Genomic DNA, 27747 nt, shown 5'->3' on the forward strand with positions numbered 1-27747 from the left:
AATCAAAAGCATCTGAACATATTCCTTGCCTGTAGCCATGGTGCAGTGGTTGCTTTGGAGCTGAGCTGCAGGTAAGTGTTGAGCTGAGCATCACATGCCATCAGTAGGCAAGGAAGGGAGCTGGTGAGTGACGTGCGTGCTCCATGTTACCTCTGGGGTCCTGTTTGCACTGACCAGCAATAGTGAGCTGGCCCCCCTGTGAGGTTAAACAGAAAAATGCTCCTTGTGGGGCTGGCTGCATGCAGTTCTTCTGTTTGTGTAGAGGTCTATGGAGTGAACACCCCATCCAGAGTGTTCTGAGCTAATGTTTACAAATGTGATTTCTTCTCTTAACAATTAAAGCTGAGTGAGTAATTCACAGCCAGGGAATTTTGCCTCTACTTCTGTTTGCAAAATTCCTGCAAACCAATAACAAACACACTTGAGAATATTGCTTAGGAAAACATTCAACATCTTTTTGTTTACCCTATGGCTTGTTAGTCAACAAAACATTACATTTGAGGCATGAGACCTAAAACTGAGTGGCTTCATAATAATAATACCTAACTGTTATCATAGAATCATAGAATCTCAGGGTTGGAAGGGACCTCAGGAGGTCATCTAGTCCAAACCCCTGCTCAAAGCAAGACCAAACCCAACTAAATCATCCCAGCCAGGGCTTTTTCAAGCCTGACCTTAAAAACCTCTAAGGAAGGAGATTCCACTACCTCCCTAGGTAACCCATTCCAGTTCTTCACCACCCTACTAGTGAAAAAGTTTTTCCTAATGTCCAACCTAAACCTCCCCCTCTGCAACTTGAGACCATTACTCCTTGTTCTGTCATCTTCTACCACTGAGAACAGTCTAGATCCATCCTCTTTGGAACCCCCTTTCAGGTAGTTGAAAGCAGCTATCAAATCCCCCCTCATTCTTCTCTTCTGCAGGCTAAACAATCCCAGTTCCCTCAGCCTCTCCTCATAAGTCATGTGTTCCAGCCCCCTAATCATTTTTGTTGCCCTCCGCTGGACTCTCTCCAATTTATGATTGGATTATATAGTATTTTTCACCAGTAAAGCTTAACATGCTTTACAAAGGACAGTAGTATCATTATCCCATTTTACAGCTGGGGAAACTGAGGCACGGAGCAGCGAAGTGACTTGCCTAAGGTCACCCAGCAGGCCATAAGTCATATGATATGATAGAGCTTCTATCCTTGAGTAGATGAGCATAATTTATGAAACCAGATGTCAGAGAATCATAGAATCTCAGGGTTGGAAGGGACCTCAGGAGGTCATCTAGTCCAACTCCCTGCTCAAAGCAGGACCAATTCCCAACTAAATCATCCCAGCCAGGGCTTTGTCAAGCCTGACCTTAAAAGCCTCTGAGGAAGGAGATTCCACCACCTCCCTAGATAACCCATTCCAGTGCTTCACCACGCTCCTAGTGAAAAAGATTTTCCCAAAATCCTACCTAAATCTGCCCCACTGCAACTTGAGACCATTACTCCTTGTTCTGTCATCTTCTACCACTGAGAACAGTCTAGATCCATCCTCTTTGGAACCCCCGTTCAGGTAGTTGAAAGCAGCTATCAAATCCCCCCTCATTCTTCTCATTCAATCCCAGTTCCCTCAGCTTCTCCTCATAAGTCATGTGCTCCAGCCCCCAGATCATTTTTCTTGCCCTCCGCTGGACTCTTTCCAATTTCTCCACATCCTTCTTGTACTGTGGGGCTCAAAACTGGACACAGTACTCCAGATGAGACCTCACCAATGTCAGATAGAGGGGAATGATCACGTCCCTTGATCTGCTGGCAATGCCCCTATTTATACAGCCCAAAATGCCGTTAGCCTTCTTGGCAACAAGGACACACTGTTGACTCATATACAGTTTCTCGCCCACTGTAACCCCTAGGTCCTTTTCTGCAGACACTCATTACAAAAACCTGCGAGTGTGCATGCTTAACATTTGCATTCTCTGATCATTTATGCTATTAATTCTCAATTACACCAGTGTTTGTGGAAAGCAAACACAACAGGAGTGTGAACACAGCCAGTGTAAATGTGTTTAAAATTCAAACAAATATTAATGGAAATTGTTTTGCAGTATTTTTCCAACCCTAGTAACAAGTTACTTCTTAAGCTGGCTTGTCTTTTTATTTCAAATGAGCCTTGTTGAATTAGCCCTCTACATACGTGAAGATCCAAACTTGTCTTTGCATGCACTCGCTTGGGACTGCTGCCTGTTCTCAGTTAGTTCAAAGTAAGAAAATAGGAAAGCTATAGTATTCCTCATTTTAACATCTCTACTGAAGGATATTCAGCCACTGAGAATGCAGCCTTAAGTGAATATTCCCCCATGAGATCTACTCACTCAATATAACAAAAGAGAACTTCGATAATACCCAACTCCATCAGCAGACGTGAGAGGTAATACAAGTTATAAATAATAATACTAGTGATCACAGTTCAGTGCATCTGAAGAAGTGGGTTTTTTACCCACGAAAGCTTATGCCCAATAAATCTGTCAGTCTTTAAGGTGCCCCCGGACTCCTTGTTGTTTTTGTACAGTAATACAGATTCTTTGAGTTTATGAGGTGGCTTCCTGATGTGGCGATAATCTCCAAGCCTGGGATGTCAAAAGTAGAGTGTTCAAATCCTACCCCTGTAGTGCCAGTGGATGTGGTAAAGATACTCTCCATTATTACAGCTCAGTGAATTCACCCTGAGACAGTGGAAGCAGCAGTATCTGAGATTCCCATACTTCTTCTATACCGTGATAACAGAGGAACTGGGCTGGATCCTGATCTCATTTACTGGGTATAACCAAAATCAAGATCTGTCCCACCATGATCATTGCAATCAATTAAGGGCTTTCACTGTTTTACTCTGGAAGTCATTTCTTCTAGTAATGACATCACTATGTAACCTTGTCAGTAGCTCCCTCCACCCAACCGCCCCCCCGAAAAAACCCCAAAGACCTCTTCTTGCTGGGCCATACCTCCTACACCAAGGGCCAAAATGGGTAGGAGGGAGGCACAGAGCCACTACCGCATCTGCGTCCCCTCCAAAGCTGCTAGGGAAATTCCAGGTTAGCAGTTATGACAGCTTTGCAGCAAGATTTGTGCTGCCAAAGTAGGTGAAGCAGCTGGAATGGAACTGAGAATCAGCTCCCAGAGCAAAATATCACTGTTGGTTGGCACAGAGCTGATGTAAGCCCATGGTGAGTGTGTGATACACGTCCCCGATCCAGAGGACATGGGTCTGTTAAAGCTGCAGCTAAGGACGCATGCCTTTTTAGCTCAAACTGTAACAGCTCATGCTTTTGTCTCTGGGGGACTTGGTTCAATCCTGGGTGTGGTGGACAAGATGGCAGCTATTGCATTAGCACACAGTGTTTTTCCACTCTCTTTGCAAAGCCAACCCAACGTTTAATCTCATGATTTTTAAGCCAGTCTGGTGATTTTTCAAGGCTTGACTCATAATGTTTAAACACCTTACCAGTATCCTTTTTTAAGGGAAAGTGGTAATGTGTAAAAAGCACCACTCCAGAATCAGTTCCACCCATTGCATTGGCTAAGGCTGCATTACAGGTATGTTAAAGCCAAAAATACATTTGTGTCACATACTATTAATCTAGCCCTTCTAGTTAGCCATAGCAATTATCCATTCCAGATTTGTTTCATGTAAGGTAAAATATGTCTAGTGGCTGAAATAAGAGTATCCATAGCCCAGCTCCTCAAAGATTTTTGGGTGCCTAAATCCCAATGGCGTTTGGAGCCTGAATACCTTTAAGGAGCTGGGCCCACAAAATTAAATTAAACTGGGTCAGTTCCACTGGTACTTTCTAGCTGCTTGGGTCCACTCCAGTGTCTCAAAGCAGCCATGAACTCAGCTACTTACCCAGCCAGTTTAACCGGGGTTACTGATGCCTTGTGCTGCGTGAGCAGCTGGTGCGTACCAGTGAATCTGCCTCACTCTTTTCTCACAGAATTACTGTATCTTCAGAAAGAAGCTTAACATGGTTATTACTATATGGATTTGCTAATAGAATTTTCCCTTTTTGGGACACAATATTGATTCTTTATTGCCTTAGGCCCTTGCCAATATTTTAGCTCAGTATTAACCACTCCATAACAATCTGAGTTACAACAGCATTTATAATAATCACATGTATCGCTGCTCCAAACAGTTACTCTTCATGTTAGCTAGTGTATTAAGTATTTAATGAGATTGGGACACAAGGAGACGAATGGCTCATTCTATGTTATAAATCAATAGCTAGGGTACATGCTGTTAATATTTCACTGCTCTTAATTAAATAGAATATTTGGAGGATACGCTAGTTTTGAATTAACTCAGTTGTAATTTAAGGTTACTGCTGTTAAAGCAAATTTTAATCTGAAAAATGAATGACTGTTTTTGAGGAAAATCACTGATAATATGGATCTGATTTTTTTTTATTATAAATCATCTCCAATTTGTACAAGTAGTTACTAGCAGCGGGAGGTCTAACTTCTTGATTATGCCTGTGAATCAGACAATGAGAAACTCGAGGGCTGGCATTTATACCTGCCCCATTTCAGTGCCAGTGATGCCCAGCTGATCTTTGAATGTGGTCACAAACACCAGGGATAAAAGCACCTAAAGGACTAAGGAGCCTAAGTCCAATTGACTTTCAGGGGAACGTAGACCCCCAAAGCCCATATCCTGCAAGGTGTGTGGACACGTAACCCCCATTGATTTCCATCTGAGCCTTAAGACATTTTTGAAAATGGGGCACAGACTCCAAAATCACGTAAGCCCTTTTGAATGCAAAATCCTTCACCTAAAACAAACACACAAACAAAATACCCAACAAATAAGAGTGACCTATTTATGTACAAAACATGTTAATGTGGGCTTGGAAAATCTGTTATTCAAATAATGAATTATATCTACAGTATCTAATGTTCCTTAGAGTGAAATTTGTATAAGTGATAACTCTCCCTGTTCTCTGGAGGTCTCTTTCATGAGCTGTATGTTCAGAGATACCACCTTCATTTCCAGAAATTAAGGTGAGGAAGTTGCTTGCAGTTGGTTTGAGAACAGTGAAAAGGGAGTGTACTGACTCCCAAAAAGATGCTTACAAATGTACTCTGTTGTTTTGCAGATCATGTACCCTTTCCCCTGGCATATTCCCTAAGTACCCAACGTTCTCCAGAAGACTTCATTACTGGAAATGGTAAAGTGTTACTCCTTCAGCATCTTCTGGGCATTTCTGAATGTGCTTTCATCAAAGACAATACATGCGAGAATCACAAATCTGCATGGCAGGGCCCAGTGACTTTGTAGGAGGAAGAGGTGACTAAATACTTGTCTGTGAAACTTTCATTCCTTATTACCCTATCACATGGGGATTGGCCCCTCTAGGGGAGATGGTCCCCACCTGTGACTAATTACCTGCCTCACTGGTAAGGCTGAGTGGTTGAGGGTCAGAAGAGCACCTGGTCCTTGAAAGGACCAGCAAGAACTGCAGATTAGTTGACTGCAGGAGCAAGAGAAAGCAAGTCTGTCTGGCTCTCATAGGAGTCCAAGGTTCAGGACAAGGTGAGGGGACCGTCTCTGGGAACTGTAGCCCATGTTGGGCTGAGGATCTACTTTGTGCTGACATTTTTGACAACACTTCTGGTTAGCCAATACATTATGCCCTGAGGAAAGGGCCTGAAACTGACCCTGGGATGATATTGATGCTTTCTTGGATAGTGGGAGCCCAGCAGCTTCTATGTGGTGGAGAACACGGGCCAAGGATTGGGCCTTGGGTGTTGGGTGTTTGGTGGGGCCCCCACTCCTAGTAAATGGAAAGGATGGAGAACATTCTCTGCCTGCTGATGGCTGAACAGGAATAACAGCTCCCCTCCTGCAACAAAAGAAGCAGAAGTCTCAAACACCAGCAGCAGAAGTCGTTCCTGAGAGTAATATTCACAACTGTATTTTGCCCCAAATTCTCCCAGCCAGGTGTGTACATTACATCATTCAGGAAGAAGAGTGATCCCCAGAGCGGGGGAGGTCTTGTAGGTGCTGGAAGACGGACTGGATCTCCATTGAGCAGGCCCCCAAAGTGATTCTGTGCGAGATGGCCTCTCTCAGATCCAAATGGAGGCTTATGGAGCACTGACTGCTTTGCATTTTAGTGTGGTCAGCACAGGGGCAGAGCTACGGTGGCCCAACTAAAATCCACACAGTCAACACAGGCTCTCCAGGGGCCTCTCCATGGATCTCAGAGCGGCTTTCCCAGCTGCCCCTGCACCATGTGTAAAATAACCAGCATTTGACCCAAGATAAGGAAAACGTGTGACTCCGGGAAGTAACAGACATAATAGTGCCGTGAAAAGGACTTTGCTTTGAAACTCTGGTGCGGTGCTATATTTTGATCTCGATACAATGAATTAACTGCAGCTTCTAGTTAATAAGAAAATTAGAAGAGAATTAGAACTCAAAACTGTCCTCAAAGATATTACAGCCAGATCAACTATAATGCAACAGGGACTGTGAGTTCAGAGCCTCGCTGATGAGACGCTGAGTACTAATCATGGAAATCAGCCAGGAGATGAAAGTCAGCTCATTTCAGCTGTTTCTTAGCAACACAGCCAACTATTAACAAATGCATGACCTAGAAGAGAAATTTGGACTTCTGCTATTACTTTGTCTTGACTTTACTTCCAGTGTGTTTGTAGTCAGACATGAAAGATGACTTTGATTGTTTCCATCTTCTCTTTCCGACAATGTGAACTCCAACTCACCGAATGTTCCCAGCTAATCTTGGTTTTGCCTGCACATGTGAGAAGATGCAGTGCAATGCCTGCAAATAAGGAGATCTAGGTCAGTGAAATGTACACAGAGAAATCTCATCCATTTACAATAACTCCGCCTAGCACCTTGCATAGCTAATTATTTATGCATTCTTCCTCCTGGTTATCTGCACAACACTTTGTTCATTGCCCACCCTGCCTATCATTTTCCATCAACTTGCCCTTCTAGTTCTTGAGCAGACAGTCTCCTGATTTAGGGGCTCATCCAGCTCCCACTGAAGTCAGAGGTACAATTATTATTGCTTGGCTCTGACCACTATGTCTGGCTGCCCATGACCTGGCCCTGACAGTGGACCAGGACCACTTTGCGCTAGAGAGGTACAGACACAGAACAATGCTCAGGTCATTTATTTCCTGTGTTAAGAACATAGGAACAGCCAGACTGAGTCAGACAAAAGGTCCAGCTTGCCCAGTATCCCATCTTCCGACTGTGGCCACTGCCAGGTGCTTCAGAGGGAATGAACAGAACAGGTGATCATCAAGTGATTTGTCCCAGGTCACCCATTCCCAGCTTCTGGCAAACAGAGGCTAGGGACACCGTGCCTGCCCATCCTGGCTAAACGCCATTGCCGGATCTATCCTTTATGAACTTATCTAGTTCTTTTTTTAAACTCTATTATAGTATTGGCCTTCACAACATCCTCTGGCAAAGAGTTCCACAGGTTGACTGTGCATCGTGTGAAAAAAATACTTCCTTTTGTTTGTTTTAAACCTGTTGCCTATTAATTTCACTTGGTGACCCCTAGTTCTTGTGTTATGAGAAGGAGTAAATAACACTTCGTTTCTACTTTCTCCACACCAGTCATGATTTTATAGACCTCTATCATATCCCCCATTAGTCATCTCTTTTCCAAGCTGAAAAGTCCCAGCCTTTTTAATTTCTCCTCGATGGAATTTATTCCACACCCCTAATCATTTTTGTTGCCCTTTTCTGTACTTTTTCCAGTTCCAATATATCTTTTAGAGATGTGGTGACCAGATCTGCATGCAGTATTCGAGATATGGGTGTACCATGGATTTATATAGAGGCATTATGATCGGAGTGTTAGGGGTGCCTGCATTATCCTTGTCAGCTTTCTGTCTTCCTGCTGCAAAGCCCTTAGAGTCCCGTAATGGCTCTCTAGCAAACATGCTTTCCAGACTTAGGGTCAGATCCTGTTCTCCTGACGCATACAACTAGACTTCGATGAGACTTGCATAAGATGAGCAGAATTTTTCCCTTAATGGAAAGTATTAGGGTTCTATAGTGACCTTACAATGGAAGTGTTCTTCTCCGCCCCCGCTCCTTTCCTATACAGCTACGCGCATCTGCCATGTGTCACCTAGTGGCTAGGGAACTGACGTAGAACGCAGGAGGTGTGGGTTAATTCCCCGCTCCGCTAGTGAGTTTCTGGGCAACCCTGGCCACATCAATTCCCTCACTATACCTCAGTTTCCCATCTGTAACACGGCGATGATACTGACCTTTCGTATAGCGCTTTGAGATTGAAAGATGAAACTGCTAGATGAGACCTAGGTACTATTATTGCTGTTGCTTCTAACTCTATCATAGCCACAATAGGCAATTAACAATCCTGAATAATTAAACAACACACCTGAAAAGCTCTTTTTAAAACTCTTGTGAAATAATAGCTGCATCCAAATGAGTTAAAAATTCCTTTTGGACATTTCACCTCTTGAATACCATTAAGCCATTTCTCTTTTTTGAATGGGTCGCCTGCGTAGCTGGATTTCGGAAGCAATATGGTGATGTAACTCAACCAGTTTCAGTTTTGCTCCTAACTTTATCTTAGCAAGGCATGTGTCACAGAGTCCTGTGTTGATACATGCAGTAGAATTTGATTCAGTGTAGTGTATGGCCTTCTAATAGTGTCCCATACAGTTTACTTTAGTGGTGTCAGAAAGCCGCTTTTCATACATCAGGAAACATCTCTCTTTTGTCAGCTACCTGAAAGGATCCCACTCACTGAACCCAGTTAATCTTTCAATGATTTGGGCAAAGAATTGTTTCCATATAGTTGTGGATTTTCCTGTTACTCTGAATAAGGAGCCCTGATCTAATGCATGTTCTGGTTTGCTTTGCACATGGCAAGCAGCACAAATACACACAGGTTTCCTTTTTTTCATTAGAAACGTTGTGCGCAGATCATGCACATCCTACAATGGCACAGGTAGCACCAGGAATTTAAACACCTGTGTCGACATAACAGCAGAGAGAGAAAATAATGCATAGAAAGTGAACAGGAATGAGGGCTAATAAGAGGAAGTTTCTGGGAAGGCAATGAAACTTACAAGCCAGCCAGTGGAAGGGAGTGAAATCTTCTTAACAAATTGTTAGTTTAAAAAATCATCCAATCCCACTATTGAGAGAGTATGCAGAGACTTAGGCATGGGAAGCTTTGGGTCTGCAGTGTTTTCATAGGCTGAATACTACTGAAGTTAATGGGTGTTTTGTGTGAGTAAGTACTGGCAGACTTCAAAGGTGAATCAAAAGGTTTTTCTAAGTTCCTGTTTCCTAGAAATGAGCAAGCTGCGTTTTTCATGAGTTTCTAGAGCCCTTTGCTCTAGTCAAATGCAAGCCCCTGAAATCAAAGTTTTTTTCACAACTAGTACGTTGTACTGCTTTAACTATAGCGGTATGGTTAAACAGTACAACCTCCCTTACTGTCCCCCTCAGCCCCCCTAAAGGAATGCAGATGCTTTATACTGGCAATAGCTCTGCCTGTACAGGAAGAGACATAACGATACCGGTATCAGGCACTGTTATGCTACAATGCATTGGTGACCTTCCAGAAAACACCATCCTGGCCACCATGGATGTAGAGGCTCTCTACACAAACATCCCACATACTGATGGAATACAAGCTGTCAGGAACAGTATCCCTGATGATGCCACAGCACACCTGGTTGCTGAGCTCTGTGGCTTTATCCTCACACACAACTATTTCAAATTTGCTGACAATATATATCTCCAGATCAGTGGCACCGCTATGGGCACCCGTATGGCCCCACAATATGCCAATATTTTTATGGCCGACCTGGAACAATGCTTCCTCAGCTCCCGTCCACTCACACCCCTTCTCTACCTACGCTACATCGATGACATCTTCATCATCTGGACCCATGGGAAGGAGACTCTGGAAAAATTCCACCACGATTTCAACAGCTTCCACCCCTCCATCAACCTCAGCCTGGACCAATCTACACGGGAGGTCCACTTCCTAGACACCACGGTGCAAATAAGTGATGGTCACATCAACACCACCCTATACCGAAAACCTACCGACCGCTATGCCTACCTTCATGCCTCCAGCTTCCATCCCGGACACACCACAAGATCCATTGTCTACAGCCAAGCACTGAGGTACAACCGTATCTGCTCTAACCCCACAGACAGAGACCAACACCTAGAAAATCTCCACCAAGCATTCTCAAGACTACAGTACCCACACGAGGAAATAAGGAAACAGATCAACAGAGCCAGATGTGTACCCAGAAGCCTCCTACTGGAAGACAAACCCAAGAAAGAAACCAACAGGACTCCACTGGCCATCACATACAGTCCCCAGCTAAAACCTCTACAACGCATCATCAGGGATCTACAACCCATCCTGGACAATGATCCCACACTTTCACAGGCCTTGGGTGGCAGACCAGTTCTCGCCCACAGACAACCTGCCAACCTGAAGCATATTCTCACCAGCAACTGCACACCGCACCATAGTAACTCTAGCTCAGGAACCAATCCATGCAACAAACCTCGATGCCAACTCTGCCCACATATCTACACCAGCAACACCATCACAGGACCAAACCAGATCAGCCACAACATCACCGGTTCATTCACCTGCACTTCCACCAATGTAATATATGCCATCATATGCCAGCAATGCCCCTCTGCTATGTACATCGGCCAAACTGGACAGTCTCTAAAGAAAAGGATAAATGGACACAAATCAGACATTAGGAATGGCAATATACAAAAACCTGTAGGAGAACACTTCAACCTCCCTGGCCACACAATAGCAGATCTTAAGGTGGCCATCCTACAGCAAAAAAACTTTAGGACCAGACTTCAAAGAGAAACTGCTGAGCTCCAGTTCATCTGCAAATTTGACACCATCAGCTCAGGACTAAACAAAGACTGTGAATGGCTTGCCAATTACAGAACCAGTTTCTCCTCCCTTGGTTTTCACACCTCAACTGCTAGAACAGGGCCTCATCCACCCTGATTGATCTAACCTCGTTATCTCTAGCTTGCTTCTTGCTTGCTTATATATACCTGCCCCAGGAAATTTCCACCACTTGCATCCGAAGAAGTGGGTATTCACCCACGAAAGCTCATGCTGCAAAACGTCTGTTAGTCTATAAGGTGCCACAGGATTCTTTGCTGCTTCTACAGAACCAGACTAACACGGCTACCCCTCTGATACATGTTATGCTGAGATAACTGCATCCACACTTGGTTGTACTGGTATAATTGCATCAGTTAAAAAACCACAGTCTGGCCTGGTTGACCCTTCAAAGTCGTACCATTCTATGTACTGGCAGGTAAGCAAAGGGAAAACAACTTTTAAAAAAATATTTATTTTATGTAGCGTTGCTTTGTTATTTTAGAGACCTGAATGGGTTGCGTTTAAATGAGGAAAGGGAGCATGAGATCTGTTACTTTAAAAGTTGTCTGGCTGTATTCCTCGGAGTCTGTCTGAATAATGGAGCTCAGCCTTGACGGAGGCCAGGAGACAACAGCCATTGAATACAGCCAAAAGATCAGAACAAAAGACAGGAAACAGATCCTAACACACGTACGAGTACAGTGTGAGGCTGAGGGGTGGCGGTGGGGGGAGGGGAGGACTGCAAAGAGCTGTACCTAGGAAAGGAGACAATAGCACATATTCTCTTCATTAATCCAGGCAAAGCTTTGCTCCTATTACTGCCATCCTTGTCTCTCCCCCTCACTTGTGTTCTACGACCCCATTGTGCCAAGGCCCTATTTAAACTATAATGGGGCCTTGGCACAATGATCCTGATTGGGGCCTCTGTGCATGAGTGGAATAAATGCTACTGCAGCTAACTGGTAATGTTAGAACACAGAAGACCTCCCCAGAGACCGTATGTTCTTGGCTTTGTGGTGAAAAGTAAAACAAATGGGATGGACAAACGAATACCCACCCAGCTCGAAATTCGTGCGTGTCGGCCTTAACTGTAGTCCTCAGTGCACCTCTACGGTGTATCTAGACGTTAAAGACCAGTGCTGGTTTGCTGTGAGTAACCTGTGATCTGTAGGAGACTGGTGAGAAGGTTCCAACCCTCCTGATCATTTTACATTTTCGAGGCTATATCTGCAAGGAAGAGGAATTTAAATACCAAAAGGGGCTGAGATTCTTCTGGCTTTGCAATTCAGCAAAGGCCAAGTCTACATACATACCTACTCTAGGCAGGGAACACTTGCATAATTCACTTGTGATGTCACAGTGTTTTCATCACCTGGAAATCCCTCAGGGCTCTGAGCTCAGGTGTGATACCTGCCTCACTTTCGCTTTCCCTTTCCAAACACCTTGCTGCTCTTTGCTGGGTGACAGCACAGCTGGGTTTTCTGCCCTAGACTAAAGCAAAATGAACTTTCATGTTATTTTTCTGAACCAGAAAAAGCCTTTGGGTATAAAAGCAAGAGCCATGGAGAAGAAAAACCACATTCAGAGCCAAGAGAGAGGCAAAGCAGCCCTGAGACACAAGAGGCAACTAAAGCAACATCCCAGCAAATACACGTCAAGGTAAGGGTGACTAGTCTGGAGCCTCTCCTTGCTGCACGATTTCTCTTTACTGAGTGATTATATTGTGCTCTATGGTAGACAGCAAGGAATGAATGTTGTACAAGCAAAGTGTGTTACACCTGTAATGTATTAGTAATGGCTGAATATTTAAACAAAAAAAACTCTCTGATTCATGAATATTCATGAATATTTTCATGGAGAAAATCAGAGTTCAAGTTGCTATGATTTGTATGGTGTTTTAGTTTTGTATCTGGAGAATTATTGGGTACTTGCAAAAAGTGTTTGCCTACCCCCAAAACTTTCACAAATGATGTTTCATACAGAAATGTGCATGGATTATAGTTCAGTCATCAAATTATGAAGAGGAAACAATGCCATGTGACTTAGGAGACCAGCAACAAAATATATGATGACTATCAAATTGCAAACAGACACAAAACAGTCAGTAGCCTGAAAATTCTTTTTCAGAATTATTTGGCAAGTAGCATAACATTGGGATTAGTTCACACTTTGCTGTACTAAAAGAAGCAGGATAAATCTGTAACAAATGCTATAGGATGATGTACCCTGCCGCACCTACTAGCTACTTTATTGTTTGACGACACAGTGTGCAAGTATTTACAACAGCTGAAGTCTGAAGGGTAGTCTGGAAAGAACAGATAATTCTGGTGAATGTCAATAAGTTAGTTTTAAGAAAAAAGAAAAAAAAACACTTTTGTCAGCTATTTCATTTCACAACCAATCAAATTAACTGGTTGGCTTGAGGAAAGCTTGAGAAATGGTAAAAGACGGTTACTCACCTTTGTAACTGTAGTTCTTCGAGATTTGTTGCTCATATCCATTCCAATTGGGTGTGTGCGTGCCGCGTGCACATTCGTCAGAAGATTTTTAGCCTAGCAACACTCGGTGGGTCGACTGGGTCGCCTCCTAGAGTGGCGCCACCATGGCGCAGAATATATACCCCTGCCGACTCAACAGCCCTTCAGTTCCTTCTTGCCGGCTACTCCGACAGAGGGGAAGGAGGGCAGGTTTGGAATGGATATGAGCAACACATCTTGAAGAACAACAGTTACAAAGGTGAGTAACTGGCTTTTCTTCTTCGCGTGCTTGCTCATATCGATTCCAATTAGGTGATTCCCAAGCCTTACCTAGGCGGTGGGGTCGGAGTGAGATGTTGCAGAATGCAAAACTGCTGAGCCAAAGGCTGCATCATCTCTGGACTGTTGAACCAATGCGTAATGTGAGGCAAAGGTGTGGACCGAGGACCAGGTGACATATCTCTTGGATGGGTACATGAGTCAGGAAGGCAGCAGATGAAGCCTGAGCCCTGGTAGAATGTGCGGTGAGGTGGCTCGATGGAACATGAGCCAAGTCATAGCAGGTACGGATGCATGATGTCACCAAGATGAAATCCTCTGGGAGGAGACAGGTAGGCCCTTCATTCGGTCTGCCACCGTGATGAAGAGTTGGGGCATTTTACGAAAGGGCTTATTCCGCTTGATATAAAATGCGAGCGCTCTACGGACGTCCAGGGAGTGCAATTGTTGCTCCCGTCATGATGAGTGTGGCTTTGGGAAGAAGACCGGAAGGAAGATATCCTGGTTGATATGAAAGGCCGATACCACTTTAGAGAGGAAGGCTGGATGTGGTCGCAACTGCACCTTGTCCTTGTGAAACAATATATGGTGGGTCCACCGTGAGAGCCCGAAGCTCGGAGACTCGTCTGGCCAATGTAATGGCTACGAGGAAAGCTGTCTTCCAGAACAGGTATAGCAGCGAGCAGGTTGCTAGCAGCTCGAATGGGGCAGTCATAAGTCTGGTTAGAACCAGGTTGAGGTCCCAGGTTGGGGCGGGGCGGCGTAGTTGGGGGTATAAGCGCTCCAAGCCCTTGAGGAACCTAGAAACCATAGGGTGCGAGAACATGGAGCGGCCACTCTCCCCTGGGTGGAAGGTAGAGATGGCCGCCAAGTGCACCCTCAATGAAGATACCGCTAGGCCCTGCTGTTTGAGAGACCAGAGGTAGTCCAAGATGGTAGGGATCGAGACCTCGGTGGGAGTAACACTATGCTTTTCGCAACAGCAAGAGAAATGCTTCCACTTGTCCAGATATATTAATCGAGTGGAATGTTTCCTACTACCCAGGAGTACTTGCTGTACCGAGGCAGAGCACCGTAACTCGGACTGGCTTAACCACGCAGCAGCCATGCTGTGAGGTGAAGGGACTGCAGGTCTGGTTGGTGAAGTCTGCCGTGGTCCTGAGTTATGAGGTCTGGGCGAAGAGGCAGGGGAATTGGGTTGGCTATTAACAGGTCGAGCAACATGGTGTACCAGTGCTGCCTGGGAGCCATCATAATCAAGTGGGCTCTGTCCCTGTGGAGCTTTAGAAGGACCCTGTGAACCAGCGGGAAGGGTGGAAAGGCGTAAAGCAGTTGGCTCGTCCATGGCATCAGAAAAGCGTCCGAGATCGAGCCTGGGGAGAGGCCTTGGAAGGAGCAGAACATCTGGCATTTCCTGTTCTCGCGGGAAGCGAAGAGGCTATGCCGGGAAAGCCCCACTTCCGGAAAAGAGAATGGATAACATCCGGACGAATCGACCACTCGTGAGACAGGAAAGATCTGCTGAGGTGATCCGCCACAGTGTTCCGAACTCCTGGGAGAAAAGACGCAACCAGGTCTATCGAGTGGGCTATGCAGAAGTCCCAGAGCAGGATGGCTTCCTGACAAAGTGGGGAGGACCGTGCCCCTCCCTGTTTGTTTATGTAATACATGGCTGTTGTGTTGTCTGTGAACACTGAGACACAACGGCCTTGTAAATGCTGTTGGAACGCCTGGCACGCAAGGCGGACTGCTCTCAGCTCTCGGACATTGATGTGCAAGGCCAGCTCCTGAGCTGACCAAAGGCCTTGAGTGCAAAGAGAGATGACGCGTCCGTCGTCAGGGACATAGAAGGCTGAGGCGGATGGAACGGCATCACTGCACACACCAGGGATGGCGTCAACCACCAGTGGACGGAGCCTAGAATGCTCGGGGAGATCGTGACAATCATGTCTATGCTGTCTCTGCCCGGGTGGTATACCGAGGTGAGCCAAGATTGTAGGGGACGGAGGCGCAGCCTGGCGTGTTTGGTCACGAACATGCAGGCAGCCATGTGACCCATGAGACTGAGACAAGTGAGAGCCGATGTTGTTTGGAAGTTCTGCAGGCCTTGGATAATTGTTACCATCGCGTGAAACCGAGGCTGTGGTAAGCAGGCTCTGGTGAGATTGGAGTCCAGGATGGCCCCAATGAAGTCTATTCTCTGTGTGGGAATCAGAGTGGATTTCTCCATATTGATCATCAGGCCTAGACGCATGAATAGATCTTTGACGATTCTGACATGATGGGTGACCTGTGTCTCGGAGGTCCCTCGAATTAGCCAATCGTCGAGATACGGAAAAACGTGTATCCGATGGAGGGAGGCGGCGACTACAGCCATGCATTTTGTGAATACTCTTGGGGCTGTAGAAAGGCCAAACGGAAGGACCGTAAACTGGAAATGTTGATGGTTGGCCACAAACTGGAGGTACCGTCTGTGTGGAAGATAAATGGCGATGTGAAAATATGCGTCCTTCATATCGACGGTGGCATACCAGTCTCTGGGATCCAAGGATGGGATTACGTTCCCCATGGATACCATGCGGAACTTCAACTTTACCATGAACTTGTTGAGTTCTCGCAGGTCTAGGATAGGTCTGAGACCTCCCTTTGCCTTGGGGATTAGGAAGTAGCGGGAGTAGAACCCCTTGCCCCTTTCGTCCTTTGGTACCTCCTCTATAGCTCCCATGGCAAGGAGCGTCCGTACCTCTTGCAAGAGGAATTGTTCGTGAGAGGAGTCCCTGAAGAGGGAGAAGGAGGGGTGGTGGGAGGGGGTTTGAAATAAACTGGAGGTGGTACCCCAGTTCCACCGTGCGTAAGACCCAACGATCCGAGGTTAGTTGGGACCACACAGGGAGGAAAAAGGAGAGGCGGTTGTAAAAGGGGGGAAAGGATCCTGGGAAGTAGCTGGTACGCCGTCCTCGGGTGTGCCTTCAAAAGTTTGGCTTTGGCCCCGCTGGTGGTTTGGAGGGACCCTGATTTTGGCCCCCTTGGGGTCCTGACGGCCGTCTACGACCGCCTCGGCCATGCCTTCTGCCAAAGTCCTGTCTCTGTCTAGGCGGAGGGTAAGGGTGGTGAGGCTGGGTACGGAAAGGCCTGCACTGAGTCACCGGCGTGTGCATGCCGAGAGAGCGCATAATGACCCTGTTGTCCTTTAGGCTTTGCAGCCTAGGGTCAGTCTTTTCAGAAAACAGGCCTCAACCGTCAAAGGGCAAGTCCTGTATGGTGTTCTGTAGTTCTGGCGGGAGGCCTGACACCTGAAGCCATGAAATATGTCTCATGGCAACTCCAGAGGCCAGAGTCCTGGCTGCAGAGTCGGCTGCATCCAGCGAGGCCTGGAGGGAAGTTCTCGCCACTTTCTTCCCCTCCTCCAAGAGGGCAGCAAACTCTTGATGGGAGTCTTGAGGGACTAACTCCGTGAACTTGCCCACCACCACCCAGGTGTTATAGCTGTAGCGGCTAAGCAGGGCTTGCTGGTTCACCACCCAGAGTTGGAGGGCCCCTGCCAAGTATACCTTACGGCCCAGTAAGTCCACGTGCCTAGCCTCCTTCGATTTTGGAGCCGGAGCTTGCTGGCCATGGCGTTCCCTCTCATTGACAGACTGTACGACGAGGGAGCAGGGAGGAGGATGCACGTACAGGTACTTGTACCCCTTAGAGGGCACCATGTACTTGTGCTCAACTCCCCTGGCAGCGGGTGGAATAGAGGCTGGAGACTGCCAGATGGTATCAGCATTGGCCTGGATCGTACGGATAAATGGTAAGGCCACTCTTGTGGGGGCGTCAGCCGACAGAATATCCACCACCGGGTCCTCTATCTCCGGGACCTCCTCCACCTGGAGATTCATATTGAGTGCCACACGTCTCAGGAGGTCCTGATGGGCCCTCAGGTCAATTGGAGGAGGGCTTCATCTGGAGAAGAGGAAGAGGAAAGGCCAGGGACAAGCGGGTCCTGCGTGGACTCTTGCTCTTGGACGACCTCCTGCTCCAGTGGGATCTGGGGGTCTGGTGGCTGAACGGGAGCTTCCTCCGTACCGGTAGGAGGGGCCGGCTGATAGTTGCCTCCAGCACCCGGTGCTCTGATGGAACAGAGTGAGATGGGACTGGAGGTACACCTTGGGCCTTGTGATACGCCCATGGCGTCCAGAATGACCACTGATGGGGGCCTTGATCTTGGGCCTGGGTCTCTGGAAGACTCTGTTGGGCACATCAGAGTCACGGTCCTGTGCATAGGTACTGTCCGCATGAGACGACACCGATGTGTGTCGAGATGGCCAAGGAGGGGCTGAAAAGCCCTGGGAAGAGTCTCCTTCTCTGATTGATCTTGCTCTGCGCGGCACCAGGGATCGGTACCGGGAGCCATACCGGTACCGGGAACGAGATCGGGACCTGCGACCCTAGCGGTGCCGGGAGGTCGACCGGGATCTCGAAGCTCGACATCTGGAGCGGCTGCGAGAGTCATGGTGCCTGGAGCGGTGCCGGGAGCTGGAGCGGTGCCGAGCGTACCGGGCTGGCGAACAGGATGCTGATCAGTGCCGCGAGTGCAACCGGTACCGAGCAGGGGAGCGGTGCCGGGACTGTGAGCGGCGTCGGGACCGGGATCGGTGACGGGACCAAGAACGCCGGTGGGACCACGATCGTGAACGGTGATGCTCTGCGGTGCCGACAGAGGGTGGTCTCGTCAGGGCAGGCTTGCCTATAGATTGTGTGACCCGCACCGGCGGTGCCAGGGGTTGAGGCAGCGCAGACCCTGTCATTACCATCAGCTCCCTCGCCGTGGAAAATGTCTCCGGCATGGCGGGAATAGTGAGCTCAACCACGGCTCATGCCGGGGAGCTTTCAGGCACCGGACTCAACGGCCCTTGCGGGACCGGAATCAACGGTGCCGATGTTGTCGGTGCGCAGCAGGTGTCGTTGCCGGGTGGTCTGACTTAGTCGGGTGCTCTGGCTACGGTGCAGGTGGCACGGAAGCAGCAGGCGTCTTATGCCTCTTCACCCGCGGGGAGAGGGAACGGTGCCGAACAGACATCGGTGCCGGCGACGGTCAGTGCCGAGAGGCCTTCGCAGGACTGGTGCGATCCGGTGCCGAAGAAGCGCTTCTGCCTGCGGACTGTCCAGCGCTCGGTGCCGAGGGCGGAGGAGTAAGAGCTGCCTCCATCAGGAGCTGTTTGAGACAGGGCCGCCCAGAGGGGGGGGCAAGTAGGGCAATTTACCCCAGGCCCCGGGCCCAGCAGGGGCCCCCATGAGAGTTTTTCGGGGCCCCTGGAGTGGGGTCCTTCACTCGCTCCGGGGGCCCCGGAAAACTCTCGCGGGGCCCTGGCCCCCGGAGCTTCTTCGCTCCCGGTCTTCGCTGGCGGGGGGTCCTTCCTCTCTGGGATAGAAGGACCCCCCCACCGCCGAATTACAGCCGAAGCTGGACCCGCCGCCGGAGTGCAGCCGGGTCTTCGGCGGTAATTCGGCAGCGGGGGGATCCTTCCGTTCCGGGACCCGCCGCCGAAGTGCCCCGAAGACCTGCGGTGGGGGCTGCACTTCGGCGGCGGGTCCCACTTCGGCGGTTATTCGATGGTGGGGACCCCCCTCCGCCGGTCTTCAGTGCACTTTGGCGGCGGGTCCCAGAATGGAAGGACCCCCTGCCGCCGACTTACCGCCGAAGCGGGGCCCCCCGTCGCCGAAGACCCCGGGCCCCTGGAATCCTCTGGGCGACCCTGGTTTGAGACGAAAGTCCCGCTCCTTTTTTGTCCTCGGCTTAAAGGCCTTGCAGATCCGGCACTTATCGGCGAGGTAGGATTCCCCGACGCACTTAAGACAGGAGTCGTGGAGATCTCCTGTTGGCATCGGCTTGTGACAGGCCGAGCACAGTTTGAAACCCGGTGAACAGGGCATGGGCCCCGGCACCGGATGTGGGGAAGGGGCTAATCCCCGAACCCCTCTTAACTATATACACTAACTATGTTATAGAATAAATAAACTACAACTATAGACATTTCAACTATATACACAAAAATAACAAGAGAACTACGAGTAGCTAGGGAAGTGGAGATCAGCTAAGCCGCGCTCCACTGTTCCAATGACCGACACGGGCAGTAAGAAGGAACTGAAGGGTCGTTGGGTCGGCAGGGGTATATATTCGGCGCCACTCTAGGGGGCGACCCAGCCGACCCACCGAGTGTTGCTAGGGTAAAAATCTTCCAACGAACATGCATGCAGCGCGCGCACACCTAATTGGAATCGATATGAGCAAGCACTCGAAGAAGAACAATTCTTTTACTTCCCAGTCCCCTATAGGAAGCCACAGATCAGAGCTGGGCATTTCACTGATTCTGTGTCACCAGCTGCCTCCTGCAGTAGATTTAACAATGTTTTAGGAAACAGTAAAAGGAAAATTTAGAGCGAGGTTTGTCTCCAGTGCGGGCCTCGCTTATGAGACACCGTCTAACTCGCCGGCTGGTAAGCCTTGCAGCCTGGCATGGCAGTGATGTATCTCTCCTGTTCTGTCTCCGGTAGGGAAAATGGTGAACGTAGGCTACAAAGTTCTCTTTGCTCTGGCCATCTGGACGATGACTACAGAGGCCTTTCCCAAAGGCGCTGAGAGGACAAAATGCCACCTCGCAAAATACAAGTCCCTGCCACCTCGGGAACTGGAGGCCTTCAAGAAAGCCAAGGACAAATTTGTAAGTGTGAAGAACACACACTGGGCAATAAGAGCACTGTGAGCCCTAGGCTGTCATCTGAACAGCGGCCCTCTCTGCATGTCCCTCTGGACTCAGGGAAGAAACTCAAAACCAACTACCAAGAAGGGTTTGGTTTTACTTTTCTGCCATGTCGAGCACCCTGCTGGCAAGCACCAGGGCCCTAGCACAGCGCCTGCTGAACCCAGGTCGTCTCCTCACTGGAGTAGGACAACAAAGCACAGTTTAAACTTGGTCACGCATATCCCTGTCATATCCCTTGTACCTCGAGGTACATGGGAGACATTTGATGTCAGCATCTCATCTCCCTGCATCCCCACTGGGATTGCGTGGAGAGAACTGAGGGAACAACTAGTACAGGTTTGTTCCTGCTCCTACATAAATGTGTGTCTGTTCTTTCCTTCTGCCTCCAGGAGGACATGATGCTGTTGTCAGACCGAAAATGCAGCACCAGGATTTTCCACCGGAACTGGGAAGTCAAAGAGCTGTCGGTACGAAAAATCTCAGCCAAGGGGTACAAGAAGGTCACATTCCAGCACAGGGGTTCTTAAACTGGAGGCTGGGACCCCTGTGGGGGTCGCAAGGTTATTACATGGAGGGTCGTGAGCTGTCCCAAATCCTGATTTGCAGCCAGCATTTATAATGGTGTTAAATATATTTTGGGGTGTATGGGGTGTTCAGGGAGGGGTAGCACCTCTGGTGTGGGGGCATGTCGTGCCCTTCCAGGGCAGCTCGTCCACCTTTGGTCCCCACCTGTCACTCAGCTCTCACCTGTGGCTCCTAGTAGCTGTAGCATGCGCAGCGGCCACACCCCGGGCAACAGCTTTGACAGGCTGGCCAAACCAGGTTGAGGGTAGCCGTCGGGCATAGACCTACGGTGAGATAGGGCCTTGTCTATCCCAAGCATGTGAAGACAGACTCCGGCGGATTGAGCGGATGAGACCTTCTAGAATAGGACCAACGGTCATGAAGGCGGTTTCTGCAAGCGATGTGGTACGCTAAGAGCACGGCAAGATGCGAAAGACGCCCTGGTCAACCACTGCGCCCAGCCCATCTCCAACCGTCTCGACTTTTGTCCTGCCATTGGAGCAAAATGGAATCTGGGAAGAGAGAGTGAGGCTGACTATGCGCACCTCTCCCTCACTTTAATCCAATTCACACGCAAGTCTAGACATCCCGCCAATTCCCGTAAACCTTAAAGTCCTGTGGCGATGGGCGAGCGACGAAGCAGCAGGTGTGGATACACTGGGAGCTGTAGCCGCGGACCTGCACACAGGCGGCTCAGGTCTAATGGTCGTCTTCCTGCTGACCGAAGCAACAGCTGGATTCGGCGTCTACCTGAGTGACTGAGCAGTCCTCTTTAGGACCGCACTGCTCACCTCCGTAGTAAGAGGAAGGGGCTAGAAAAGGTGCCCTAAACATTGTTTGCTTCATAGAACCCTGGCCAGCTTACCGTGGCTGGAGGGGATCCCATCTTATGCGGTTGAACAACAAAATTTCAAATAATAAAACGTAAGGTGACACCACTCATTATTGGTACATGGAATGTACGCACGCTTCAAGACAACCAGACAAGCAGATCGACCAGAAAGAAGAACAGCCCTGGTCGCCAGAGAGCTCGCAAGATTTAACACCGATATTGCGGCCCTGTGTGAAACTCGTCTAGCCAACGAAGGTCAGCTCACAGAAACAGGAGGTGGTTACACATTCTTCTGGTGTGGACGCAGCAGTGACGAACGTCGTGAATCTGGAGTTGGCTTTGCGGTTAATAATCATCTTGTCCGCAAACTTGCCAGTTTTCCCAAGGGCGTGAACGATCGACTCATGACACTGCATCTTCCACTACCGAGAGGAAAGCGAGTTATACTAATCAGCACTTATGCACCCACAATGATGAATCCGGATGAAGTAAAGGACAAGTTTTATGAATTTCTTGATGCCCTACTCTCATCCGTGAAGCACACCGACAGGCTGATTCTACTTGGCGATTTTAACGCGAGAGTAGGATCTGATCACTCTGCCTGGGATGGCGTCATTGGAAAAAATGGAATCGGCAAATGCAACAGCAATGGCCTACTACTATTGAAGACATGTGCGGCTCATGATCTGATCATCACCAATACCATCTTCCGCCTGCCCACTCGCAAAAAGACGTCCTGGATGCACCCACGCTCCAAGCACTGGCATCTCATTGATTATGTCATCGTGCGGAGGAAAGACAGACAGGATGTAAGGGTGACCAAGGCCATACTATGTGCTGACTGTTGGACTGATCATAGACTTATCATCTCTAAATTAAGCCTTTACATCAAGCCAAAGAGACGTCCGCAGGGAAACAAAGCTGTGATGAAAAAGATCAACGTCAGTAAACTGAGGAACCCCAACACAGCAGCTTCACTAGTAGAAGATCTTGACAACCAACTCTCAGAGCTGCAATTAGAGGAAAATGTTGAGAGGAACTGGGAACGCTTCCGAAATATTGTGCACTTTTCTGCACTGAAGGTTCTTGGACCCTCACATAGGAAACAGCAGGACTGATTTGATGAAAACGATGAAGAGATCAAGGCTTTACTTGCTGAAAAGCACCGCCTTCACCGTGCTCATCAGAATGACCCGTTGTCAACAGCTAAGAAAAATGCCTTTAACAACATTCGCAGGACCGTACAGAGCAAGCTTCGCAAGATGCAGGACTCCTGGTTGAGTGCCAAAGCAGATGAAATCCAGAAGTTTGCTGATAGAAACGATGCCAAACGGTTCTACGAAGCCCTTAGATCCTTGTACGGACCTCAGCCTTCAGGGAGTTCCCCTCTCCTGGACTTAGATGGTGTAACTCTCATTACTGAGAAGACTAATTCTACAGCGTTGGGCTGAGCATTTCCAATCCGTACTGAACCGCCCATCTTCCATCAATAACGAGGCGATTGACAGAATGCCCCAGGCGGATATCAACTACAGCCTGGACGTTCCACTATCAGAGACTGAAACCCTACAGGCCATCAGCCAGCTGTCCAGTGGCAAGGCCTCAGGATCTGATGTGATTCCAGCGGAAATCTATAAGGATGGTGGTGCAATGCTTGTTGACAAACTCATTCAGCTGTTCCAGTCCTTCTGGAATCAAGGGTCCATTTCTCAGGAATTGAAAGACGCGTCCATCGTACACCTCTATAAGAGGAAAGGAAATCGAAAAGTTTGTGATAATCATAGAGGAATATCACTGCTTTCTAGCGCAGGTAAGATCCTTGCACGAGTGTTGCTGAATTGCCTGATTGACCACCTGGAACAGGGTCTACTACCCGAGACACAGTGCGGCTTCTGCAAAGAGCGTGGCACTGTGGACATGATCTTCGCAGTCCGACAGCTCCAAGAGAAGTGTCAAGAGCAGAATCGCGAATTGTACACCATCTTCGTGGATCTTACCAAGGCTTTTGACACTGTCAGTCGCGAAGGTCTGTGGCGCATCATGTCGAAGTTTGGGTGCCCTGACAGATTTATCCTGATGGTACGTCAGTTCCACGACGGCATGACGGCTCGTGTTCTGGACGACGGAGAAGCTTCAGAGGCCTTTCCCGTCACAAACGGCGTCAAGCAAGGGTGTGTGTTGGCACCGACCCTGTTCAGCATAATGTTTTCAGCTATGCTGTCAGACGCCTTTCAGAACAGTTCCTTGGGAATCAGCCTGAGATACAGGACTGATGGGAAACTGTTCAACCTGCGAAGACTCCAGGCTGTCACCAAAATAAAGGAGACTGTGCTACGAGACCTCCTTTTTGCTGACGACTGTGCCCTGAATGCTGGATCAGAGCAGGAAATGCAAGCTAGCATGGATAAATTCGCAGCAGCATGTGACAACTTCGGCCTCCTCATCAACATAAAGAAAACCGAAGTGTTGCACCAGCCAGCTCCGAAAGCCCAACACCAAGAGCCCACCATCACAGTGAAGGGACAAAAGCGGCAAGCAGTGGACCAATTTACATACCTTGGCAGCACCCTTTCTTGCACAGTGACAATTAACATCGAGGTCAATTGCAGAATCGCCAAGGCAAGTTCTGCATTTGGCAGACTGCTGACCAATGTGTGGGACCGCCGTGGAATAAGCCTTGCTACAAAGCTTAAAGTCTACCGAGCAGTAGTGCTAACTACCCTGATGTATGCCAGTGAGACTTGGACTGTATACAGGAGGCACGCTAGGCAGCTGAACCACTTCCATATGACTTGCCGCCGCAGACTTCTGAGGATCCGGTGGCAGGATAAGGTGCCAGATACAGAAGTCCTCTCTAGAGCAGGCCTGCCGTCAGTTTACACTCTGCTCATGAAAGCCCAGACACGCTGGGCAGGCCATGTTGTAAGGATGCCAGACCACCGCATCCCCAAACAGCTCTTCTATGGTGAGCTGTCTCAAGGAAAGCGATCACACGGGGGACAAAAGAAGCGATACAAAGACACGCTGAAAGCCTCTCTTAAGTCCCTGGATATCGACATCACCTCCTGGGAAACCTTGGCACAAGATCGATCGACATGGCGTACGCTGATCCACCAAGGCTGCCAGACATCTGAATCCAGAAGGATAACCATAGCACAAGAGAAACGAGCACTTCGTAAAGCTAGAGCTGCAAATGCTGTAACAGTGGTGCCCACGAATGTCTGCCCGACATGTGGCAGAACATTCCGTGCCCGTATTGGCCTTGCCAGCCACCTGCGGACGCACTGTGGACAGCTTACAACCTGCTAGATGTCAAGGTCTTCTTCGAAAAACAAAAACAAAAACGATGGACGAACATCAAATATATTTTAAAGGGTTTTTAATTTATAAGGGGGGGTCGCACTCAGAGGCTTGCTATGTGAAAGGGGTCACCAGTAGAAAAGTTTGAGAACCACTGTTCTAGCAGATGGTTCTTTCCTAACATGTGTCCCTTTCTTGCTGAATCTGATCTCACTTAGTGCTTGTGCTAATCTGACACATGGCACTTTGACCATTGATTTTGTAGTCACTGATTTAGTCAGGAGCATGTCAGACCTGACTGTGGCTCTTTCTCAGTGTAAATAAGTGTCACCCCTCACCTTCAGTTCAGGTGCCTTCTCACTGGCTATAAACTAGTGTCAAGAAAGATGTGTGGAGATGAAGCTGTTTCCATTCAGGAGTGATTTTAATATTTCATTATTGACAAATCAAGAAAGCCTTGAGTAGCTTTAGAAAATCTCCTGTTTCAATCTAGTCTACCCGCCCCAACGCATGGGAATTTCTAGTCCTGTATCTGCACAGCTGTGCATCTTTCTCCCACAGACACTCTCTTACCTACAAGTTTCTCTCCCCAGGTGCACGATAGAGTCATCCTGGTAGAGAAGGAGCTAGACTTTGCCACTAACGTGCTGGAGAACGTTGAGGACCCCAGTCTGTCCAAGCTGCTCTCAAGGCCGCTAGAAATCCTGACACAGATCAGAGGGGACCTGAGGGACTGCGTGAGTATTCAGTGCCAGATTTCTCTTTCCGTGCCAGATGTGAATCTCTTCGAGGAGAACCCTTAGGAATTTCCCAGCTGGAGCTGCTTGTCCTTGTACCAGCAAATACTAGCATGTGGCTCTTGCTTTGGGCCCATCCGTATATAGGACATGGAAAGCAGAAGCAGTTGATATGCTATGCACAAGGGTAGCTGCCTAGACTATGTCAGGGCAAGAACTGCTCTGCGCCTGGAGAGAAAGGGCTTTGGTCCACTGTCGGCTGAAATCTCTGTGCACCAACCCATCTGTATCAACTTTGTTTTCAGACCAGACAAACTCATTCTCATCGACACTCCAGGAGGCTGAACAATTGGCTCCAAAATTTCCATGAGAGCAAAGAGACGGTGAGTAGTCATTGGAGACAATGAGGAAAGTGAACTTCCATACAAATTAGAGAAAGAACAAGCCTGCTAGGTTCCTATCCAGAGGCCAGAGGCCTGCAATGTATTCTGTGGTGCCTTATTGAGTCTGTTTCAATAATCCCAGGACTGTAGTTGTGCACAAATCTAGTAGATCTCAATAAAGAAAACCTCTTGTGTCTGCTGCTAGACTGACTGTCTCTTCCCAGCACAGCCTGTAAGAAGATTATACCACAGAGATTTTGACCCTTTGCAATAAATCAGGCTTTTTAGGAAATGCGGGATGAGGGGTGGAGCAGGGAGATTTCTATTGTTGTTATCTCTTAGTTTTTATTTTTAAATATTGCAATAAAATTGAGCCTGTTGATCTATTCAGATCCACTGTGCAATGATGTCACAGACTACAGCAACAGCTAATGTGTAGTTTGAATTATGCTGCATTTCATGATAGCACATTCAACTGCAGTTTGCGTGTGCATCTGCTTGGGTTACAGAAATCCACATTCACATTGCTCTGTTTCCAGCACTCACCCTTTTTCCACATTTTCTGTGCTTCTTATAGATATGCACTTGCCTCCTAATTATGCAACATACCCATGGTGGCTTTAATTTAGCCCCATTCACACTTCCTGTTGTAAATATTCTCTCATTTCCCAGGAAACACCTGGCTGCCTGGAAGCATCTGTGATCCTCAATCTCTTCCGGCTGCTGAACGAAGACTTGAGATGCGCAGCCTACATGGACCTCTGTGTGTAGCCATCTGGTCTCTGCAGTGCCCCTGTCCCCATCTACTCTAGAGACTGGAGAGTCCCTAGCCTGAGAGCACTGCAACATATTGGGAGAAGACGTGTGTGAACCAGGAACATTCATCTTCTCCCTCTGGCTTCTGATCATAGATCCCCAAGCAAACTGATTCCATCCTTTTATACCAAAGAATTACACAACAGTTGGCCTCCAGGTTACTCCAATTTCCAGCTGGTGCAGCACTCTAGGCTCCTTAGACTTCACTAGGATTTGGTCCTCTGGGGATATTATTTATTGAATGTAATTGTATTGTCACTATATGAAAGCATTGTAGTCAGGGTAACATGTCCCAAAATATTGGAAACATTTAATAAGCTTTAATTTTTTAAAAACAACACTCCAGGTCTAGGATTTACACACTAGTCATGGCTTCGGGTCTCTTAGAAACAACCTCAGGAAATGAATTAATATTGAAGTTTGGAAGTTCTTACTGTACAGATCCTCGACAGATGTATTTATACAGAGTATATTTTTACCTTGCTGCTTCTTTACGTATTATTACCCAAGTAAGAAGAGTAATTGGTTTGTATAACTTCCCGACTTGAACCAAAGTGTTATTTATTATGGATCAGCTATTTATTTTTATGTATTTATCTATTACTAAGATTGTGCCTTTTTATCTATAATTGTGAACAAATAAAATTGTTTTCCCAGGCCTTGGCATTC

The 27747-nt window shown here is 48.0% G+C and overlaps 2 protein-coding genes across 7 annotated transcripts in view; both read left to right on the plus strand.

Annotated features, from left to right (window-relative positions):
* LOC123378175 (interferon lambda-3-like) overlaps positions 1–27747 on the plus strand; it is a 53873-nt gene that overhangs the window by 6709 nt on the left and 19417 nt on the right. The window lies entirely within an intron of this gene.
* On the plus strand, positions 32–27385 carry LOC123378173 (interferon lambda-3-like). Of its 5 annotated transcripts, XM_045031672.1 has the most exons (8): positions 32–71; positions 5128–5199; positions 12473–12600; positions 20238–20404; positions 20836–20913; positions 25736–25879; positions 26185–26262; positions 26935–27385. In XM_045031672.1, the coding sequence occupies exons 4-8, from the start codon at positions 20243–20245 to the stop codon at positions 27031–27033; spliced, it is 561 nt and encodes a 186-aa protein (XP_044887607.1). In that variant the 5' UTR covers positions 32–71; positions 5128–5199; positions 12473–12600; positions 20238–20242; the 3' UTR covers positions 27034–27385. The 5 variants fall into 5 exon arrangements, with proteins under 5 accessions (XP_044887607.1, XP_044887608.1, XP_044887611.1 ...); XM_045031673.1 differs by lacking the exons at positions 32–71; positions 5128–5199 and adding an exon at positions 6608–6836; XM_045031676.1 differs by lacking the exons at positions 32–71; positions 5128–5199 and adding an exon at positions 11302–11377.

Source organism: Mauremys mutica, chromosome 10 (assembly GCF_020497125.1).
Source record: "Mauremys mutica isolate MM-2020 ecotype Southern chromosome 10, ASM2049712v1, whole genome shotgun sequence".
In the NCBI taxonomy this organism is placed as follows: Eukaryota; Metazoa; Chordata; order Testudines; family Geoemydidae; genus Mauremys; species Mauremys mutica.